The sequence below is a fragment of the Dermacentor albipictus genome, chromosome 7 (assembly GCF_038994185.2).
Source record: "Dermacentor albipictus isolate Rhodes 1998 colony chromosome 7, USDA_Dalb.pri_finalv2, whole genome shotgun sequence".
NCBI lineage: Eukaryota > Metazoa > Arthropoda > Arachnida > Ixodida > Ixodidae > Dermacentor > Dermacentor albipictus.
In genome coordinates this window covers 70,652,623-70,660,403 of record NC_091827.1, presented here as the reverse complement: position 1 = coordinate 70,660,403, position 7,781 = coordinate 70,652,623, and the positions used below count along the sequence as shown (strand labels likewise).

Here is a 7,781-nt window from a genome sequence, read left to right as displayed (position 1 = left end):
TGGAATGTAATATTTAAAATATACTTACAAGTTCTCACTTTGCATTGCGATGTTGGCGTTCAGTTCTTCCAAAGTATTCATGTGCGCACAAAGCACCGATCACTGTAATCGGAAGGTTGTCGCTGCCGCTGCCGTGGAGGTTGTTTGACTGCATAGTGAGTTTCGTCAACGCGCAATCGCTCTCGGCAAGGTTCCGGGAGAATAGTGTGCCAGGTCCTTCTTAACCCTATCGGACAAGCCGTTCTCTCTGATCGTTCAGCAGACTTCGTGAACACTGCCGGTGGGCGTCATGGAATGGACCGTGACCAAATTCAGGGCGTCGTCTGCGACAACGCCGAAGAAAGTGCAGCACTCTGCTTCCCCGAAGCAGCACCAGTGAATGCAAAGCTCTCTGATGTCTATTTTATTTGTTTAGTGATACTGCAATCCCAGGAAGAGATTTTCGCAGCGTGGGCGTACAGATAGATACAAGCAGGGATCAAATATTTACAAAATGCCAGAAAGAACACAGGCCGCAAATGATTAGTAAACGAACAAAAATGATTAGCATTGGAGAGAACAAAGTTCAATGATGGCAGTGCAACATATGAGTAGACATAGCAGCACAGTAAGGTTTATGGCAAATCCTAATTCTTCAGGAACATATAAAATATTGAGTAATACAGTAATACAGCATGTAAGGGGCATAAAGTTGGCAAGAATAAGAAATTAGTAATTATATGGGCAGGAATGAATACAACAGAAAATAGATGTTAATGGACACTCAGGCTTCTGGTGAATGACGTCAGAGATTGCTGTAGTATTTCATCGTTAGTAAGCCGATTCCATTCCGTTACTGTTCGTGGAAAAAATGAATATTTAAAGCTGTTATTACGCTGACGAAAAGGGGTGATTGTGAGATGACGACGTTGTCTTGTAGTGTAATCTGAACAGAAGGATATTAGTCCGTCAATATTCATCTTCAATGACCTTCGATTAATTGGTATAAGAACTTAAGTCGGGAAGCGCGATTTCTGTCGGTTACAGATGTCAAACCTGCCTTATTTAACAGATTGATTGATTGATTCTTTATTGGTTTATCACATATACATGTGATGGGAGGCGAAGGGAAAAGTCATTCAAGGATGGCTTGAGGGAGTCCTTCGCCCCCACGCTGGCAAAGACAACAGCAGAGGCACACACGTCCTGTTCACATGGTCGTACACTTTTACAAAACCATCATATTAAGCACAACATTGCCATAAACCTTGGCAAAACCATAAAATTCAACACATTAGTTACTGTCCTGCGTAGGGCATCATGCGTTAACATACTTCACCTCAGCATCGAATGGCAGCACATTTCATAACAATGTACGCTTAGTAATAGTGACATTCAAACAATATAATTAAATAGCAATCGTATACAGCTCTAGTGGTCAATGTTAGGCTAGAAAGAATGTGTACAAGTCAGATAATGTTGCTTCGCGAATATCGATTTGTTTTTTATTAAACTCAATTAGTAGACGTGGAAGTTTGTTTTGGAGCATTTGCCGACTATAGCCAGTGTGACAATATGGAACATTCCATATTTCTGTTGTTCTAGTGGCATATGATGCTTCCTTCAAATGGAGATTCACCAAACCCATCAAGATAGAATTATGGCAGTCACAGTTAAGGCGATATTCACGCAAGAATTTATGCTCATATGTGTGTTGTACTCTACTTTCTCGCACATTCTCCATTATTCTCAAAATTCTTTTTTGCATGACTAATAGCCGCGAGAAATTTGCGTAGTAGTCCCCTGTTACGTTTCACCTACGACGCGCGGTATAGACCTTTGCACCGGAAGCCTCGAACCAGAGACTCGGAAACGGATATTAGGCCCCCGGTAGCGAGAGTAGCTAGCGTCTCATAGTTGCCCTCTCTTGCTGGACTGTCACGCACGCTGCATGCACGTTGTTCCTGCATTGACTGCACCAAGTTCTCGCGATTTTAAGCTTATCCGCACAGGCTATGCAAACGTCCGGGCAGCACTGTGTGTACGGTTGTTCGAACAACCAAAAGAAGCGCAATGCAGCAAGAAAAGTACAGTGCAGCACGCACAATGTTCTGCAAGAGGACTGCGGCTGCAACATGTACCTGTTGCATCGGTTTCCTGCCGACGCGGTACTGAAGCATCGCTGGATTAGCGCTGTAAATCGTAAGGGATTCGTCCCTACGGAGTCGTCGCGCGTCTGCTCGGTTCATTTTGTCGACGGGAAGCGGACATCTGAGAATCCAGAGCCAATGCTTCAGCTCGGATACGCGAGGAAGGTAAGATGCGCTGTGTGGGTCTCCATCGTCAGCCCCTAACGTTTAGATGGGCTATAAATATGCAAATATGAGCCAACAAGGTCAAGTTATGGGCAAGCGCGATGACAGTGGTCGTTTTCTAATTAATCGTAGGTCTTGAAGGGGTGGCGGCGCATCACGAAACAAGACGTCCAAGTGCCGAAGAAGGTAGGCTCGCACGTTGTGTTCGCGATAACATCGGTAATAAGCGTTCCCCTTTCATTTCCAGAGAGCAAAAGAAAACCTTGTGCCACAGGCGGCCCCGTCTCCCAGTCCTCCTCTGACGAATGTATGCGCGACTGTCAGACTGATTTTTCGAAACGCGCCGAAGCGCGTTTGATATCTGTTTATGTTCATCTTCAAGTACTACACATATCGAAATGCATTTTTCGCAGGTACAACAAAGCAATGACAGTTGCAATGCTGGCTTGCAACTGCTTTGCTCTGCTGCTTTATCCGAGGTATGTGCCCACGGTTTATTAACAATGCTGTAAAATTCAGATGGCTTTGTGCCACTGGACTCGCCGAGGTGACTAACTGGCCATATCGTTTGACTGTTGTGCTGATTTTTCGAAACGCGCCGAAGCGCGTTTGATATCTGTTTATGTTCATCTTCAAGTACTACACATATCGAAATGCATTTTTCGCAGGTACAACACAGCAATGACAGTTGCAATGCTGGCTTGCAACTGCTTTGCTCTGCTGCTTTATCCGAGGTATGTGCCCACAGTTTATTAACAATGCTGTAAAATTCAAATGGCTTCTGTGCCACTGGACTCGCCGAGGTGACTAACTGGCCATGTCGTTTGACTGCTGTGCCCAAGGACGTGGAATCGAATCTCGTCCGTAGCGGCCGCGTATCGATGGAGGCCACTGTTGTGCTAAGTCGTATGGTAGAAATAAACCACATCCCTCCGCTATGGCGTCCCTCGCAATGCATGCGCGGTTTTGGGACGTTAAACCGCTCATAAGATCTGCGCTGCTGCCTGCAACGAGAATTTTCCGAAACAAGGCAGGCCAAACTTTGCTCTGTACAGCGCTTGCACGTACTAAGATTTTGTAATGGGATCTAAAGTGAATGCCCTAGCTAATTTATGACTTGCCATATTGTACACAATCGCCTGAGTTCATACTCTGTTTAATTCATTTCTGAGGACTACATTAATGACGTTGACTTTGGCTCCAGTGATTTTTTTAATTGCCACAGATAAAATCGTTGAGGATGTTGTTACTGTATCTGCACTGCAGCTAATAGTTTGCTCAACTACAATAACATAACGCTTGAAAAAAAAAAGGATGACCAATGAAGCCATGCAATTGGTTCTTATTGTATGGCTCAAAGCTGCATTACTTTTCTACCTCAAAGCAGAAACCAGTCCTTATCGTTAAGTGCTGTGTACTTGTTTGTTGTTTTTACCATTATGAAGTGTGCTAATTAGCACATGAAAGCATGAGTATCCACAACAGCTGCACCGGTAGTCACCGTAGTCGTCCACAAAGAAAGTCACAAAATTCCACAAAAAAAAAGCAGGGTATCAGGCAGAGAGGTGTACAAAATATTCCCAATTTTTTATACATGTTTACCAGACATATTTAAATGCTTGGGCTAGGGATAAAAGTAATGGAGAATGATTTAGTAATCTATGATATTGCCAATTACATTGCCTTGCTAAGTAATGCAGAAGATGAATTGCAAAGCACGATTGACGACACAGGCAAAGCAGAATGATCGGTATAAATATACAGAAAATTGGTGTTCCGCAGCCCCAGCAGGAAATGAGTTTACGGTGGCTAGCGAAAGCATTGGAAGTGACAAGGTTGATTTAATTAGGGCAGGATGTGTCTGCAGGTCCAAATCATGACAGCAAAATTGAAGACTACGAGTGGGCTGGAGTGCATATGGCAGGTGCTATCCGATCATGAATGGCACTAGAGGAAATTATGTAACAGGTGTACCTTACCGGTACTCACCTATGGGGCAGAAACATTGAGGCTAACGGAGCCTTGTTGCACCCAAACTGAGGACAATGCTCTGAGCTATGGAAAGGAAAATGATACATGCAGCCTTAAGAGACAGGATGAGAGCAGAGTGATCAAGAACTAATTAATGACATCCTAGTTAATCAAAAATCAAGACTAAGAAATGGGTGTGGGTAGGGCATGTAATGCGAAGGTAAGAAACTGTTCGTCATTACGAGTATCGCCCTGGATTTCAAGATAAGCAATGCATGCATGGCAGGGGGCAGCAGAAAGTCAGGTGGGCAGATGACACTGAGAAGCTTATGGGTACGAGTTTGCCATAGCTGGCACAGTACAGTGTTAAGTGGAGAGAAGTTGGAAAGGTCTGTGCCCTGCAGGAAGTGTAGTTTGGCTGGGCAAGATAATGATGATGATCGAACAAGTGTGGCAAAAATATATATTTATTACCATTGCACTTTACAGGGATATGAAGACAGGTTGAAAGAAAAAAAGAAAGGAGCAGCCACGGTCAGAACTGTCAGTGTATAACAGTAACTGCAGTTAAACATGTGAATCTGCATGACTTCATTACACTGTGGTAGTACGCAAACATACAATACTTTGTCTCCTGAGGAAGGACCTGAGTAGGCACAGCTTAACACACAGCATACTTAATGCCGACTTGACAGTCTAGAATCCGCAGAATTTTTATCCTTACACTGTACTATGAAAAGCAATTTTTTTTACTGCAAGGTCCTCATATCATGCTGATTACTTTCAGGTTACACAGACAAAGGGCAGTTCTGTTGCCTGTATACCACAGACAAAGGCGTGCTTCGAGGCAGCCAGAGTGAGTTCAGTAATGGCTGCATGAATCCACTTGCACTCCCAGATTTGGGGGCTATATTTCACATGGGCCATATTTCTGTGTTGTGACAGTAATAACAAGTTCTCTGTTCCTACAGACGAAAAACTCGCTGTTTTACTTATTTCAGATGGTACAAACACCTAGTACCAGCATTAGTGCTGAAGCAGGATTGCCACCAACACACCATGACAAGGTGAGGGGGAAAATTGCACCATTTCATTCATATTTGTTTGTTTTATAATGGTGGTTAAGCATTCATGTATCAAATGTGACTTCAGACAACACAGACCATGGCTGCTGCTGACTCCAATATCACCGCAAGACCTCAAGTACAGTGTACAAGCAGTGTGAGTGAAACATTGCTTGCCACACTTAACTGACATCATTTAGATAATGTAGTGTCTTCACAACCATTTTTGTTAATGGTCCCATCTGCTAAATGTAAAAGTGACCGACTGTTACATTTAACACTCTTCAACAGTAATGTGGTGCGCAAAAGCTCGTGCAACTTTTGTCAGATTTCAGTGCAGCCTACACGTACCAAAAACAAAAACTTTGCACAATTCCTTTGTCACACACACTGGTTCCTAAGAACCATGCCTGCTGCTTGCAAAAAAAAAATTTGCTGTAAAAAGTAAACATTTCAATGTACCATGTTTATTTGCCCTTAACATTGAACTAAAATTTCCTAAGTTGTGGAATGGATGTGGAGTAACACACCAAAATATGCCATGTGCGTATAGCCATTTCAGAACTGATTTACTTCAGGTTGTAGTGCGAGAGACCACACAAACATTAAAGACCACCTGGCTTAGAACACAAGTGCATGCGTTTCAACCATGCTCCGATTTACTGTTCACTAAGATTCTAATCGCTTGCATTCAGCTCTTCTGAGTATGGTTGAACGACTCAAAACACAAAGCTTGGTGCCTTGACTCTGACATCCTACCTTTTATTTTTTTAGGTTCAAAAACACAAGTCAACACAGTGGGAGAATGTGAACTATGAGGACCACTGTTATGCGCAACTTCCCAAGATTGCGCTACACAAAACTTCATTTGTGGAGAAGCTTTCTGCTGATGACATTTTGTTTTATACGGGCATCTCGCAAACAGCTTTCAACAACCTTGTGAAAGCAGTGTCGACATTGGCCAAAAAGGCAAGCATATTGTCACGTGCTGACCAGCTAATGATGTGCCTTATGAGGCTTCGTCTTGGTCTTCTGTACGGACATTTAGGGAGAATTTTCCAGATGTCAGTTTCTGCTGTGGGGAACAACATTCGCTACATGTTTCAAGTGCTGTGCAAAGTAATGAAGTGGGTTGTCAATTGGTTGCCAAGAGAAGACATCAAGGACAGCATGCCAGCGTCCTTCACGGAGAGTGGATATGGTTCCACAACGTGCATTCTTGATTGCACTGAAGTTATGTTGCAGCGCCCAAAGAAGCTAATGGCCAGGGCACAGACGTTTAGTAGCTATAAAGCACACAACACTATAAAGTTCCTCGTGGCTATTGCCCCTAAAGGGCACATCATGTTCGTATCTAAGGCATATGGTGGACGTGCTTCGGACAAGCTCATCACAAGGGAGAGTGGCATTGGAGATTACTTCATGAGAGGTGATGAAGTAATGGCGGACCGAGGTTTCTCCCTTGACGACGAGCTACTTGTGCAAGGTGTCCGGCTAAACACGCCAGCCTTCACGAAAGGTATTTTTTGATGCAACTGGCATAGTTTTCAGCAAATACAATGTCACATTTTGTTTTGCAGGAAAAAAGCAGTTGACTGAAAAGGTCACCACCACAAGGCGCATTGCATCTGTCCGCATTCATGTGGAACGTGCAATCAACCGGATCAAGACCTACAGAATCTTCAAACAGGCACTCCCAATCAAATCAAAACAAACAATTAGCGATATGGTTTTTATTTGTGCAGGGTTATGCAACCTTAAACCTGCTCTCATTCAACAGGGTGTCTAGTAACCAGAAAACATAAAATAGACAAGGAAATCAAGGAATTATATAGACCGTTTTTTCGTAGGCGCCGCCATATTGTGAACGCAGTGGCACCGCCTATGAGCAGCGCCATACTGGCTTGGGTGAAAGCGGTCTTTCGCATGGCAGGTATACGCTCGGCGGCAGGTTCTGGCGTTTGTTTTCGCGGTCATGCGGTCTGTTTAGTATAACGTGCGTTTTCTACGTGGTAAATGGTTCTGTGAGACGTGCTGAAGTGGTTTAATGCGTCATGGCCGGAGTTTATGCTGGCGTTGAGGTGAGCGGAACACGCAGCGCCATGTGTGCGCGCATATTTGAGCCTACAATCAGCCTCGGAGATGAATTGTGTATTTCTGAATGTTCCAGTCACTAACGTGACCTTATTGTAGTATTATCCTCTATTTCTATGCTGCGCTTTAGGAGCCATGAAACATACGCGACGATCGTAACGGCGTGAGCGTGGACACCTTTCTACTACGATAGGAGCTGTGATGTTATACTTTGACAAGCGTTCAAACTGTTCGCTGCAGGTTACATTGCGTGATTACTTGGTTCGATGAATGAGGTTTCCGCCCTGAATAAAATAGTTTTGGCAAGTGATAGCAACATACCTTACAGTCCGAATTACGCTTGTCCAGCAAAGGGACT

At 43.8% G+C, this 7,781-nt stretch overlaps 1 protein-coding gene across 2 annotated transcripts; it reads left to right on the top strand.

Annotated features, from left to right (window-relative positions):
- The first annotated feature begins 2,447 nt into the window (after window positions 1–2,447).
- Window positions 2,448–6,925, top strand: LOC139047496 (uncharacterized). 2 transcript variants are annotated; one of them, XM_070521309.1, is made up of 8 exons: window positions 2,448–2,480; window positions 2,542–2,601; window positions 2,708–2,773; window positions 2,963–3,028; window positions 5,053–5,121; window positions 5,267–5,332; window positions 5,418–5,486; window positions 6,104–6,925. In XM_070521309.1, exons 6-8 carry the CDS (start codon window positions 5,267–5,269, stop codon window positions 6,857–6,859), a joined length of 891 nt encoding a protein of 296 aa, XP_070377410.1. In that variant the 5' UTR covers window positions 2,448–2,480; window positions 2,542–2,601; window positions 2,708–2,773; window positions 2,963–3,028; window positions 5,053–5,121; the 3' UTR covers window positions 6,860–6,925. The 2 variants fall into 2 exon arrangements, with proteins under 2 accessions (XP_070377410.1, XP_070377409.1); XM_070521308.1 differs by lacking the exons at window positions 2,448–2,480; window positions 2,542–2,601; window positions 2,708–2,773 and having other exon boundaries at window positions 2,829–3,028.
- Window positions 6,926–7,781: the final 856 nt, after the last annotated feature.

Excerpts from the sequence above, each read along its gene's own strand:
- LOC139047496 (XM_070521308.1), top strand. The coding sequence starts at position 2,948 with ATGCATTTTTCGCAGGTACAACACAGCAATGACAGTTGCAATGCTGGC. Across the intron at positions 5,122-5,266 it reads CGTGCTTCGAGGCAGCCAGA|ATGGTACAAACACCTAGTAC; the intron begins GTGAGTTCAGTA and ends TACTTATTTCAG. Across the intron at positions 5,333-5,417 it reads CACCAACACACCATGACAAG|ACAACACAGACCATGGCTGC; the intron begins GTGAGGGGGAAA and ends ATGTGACTTCAG.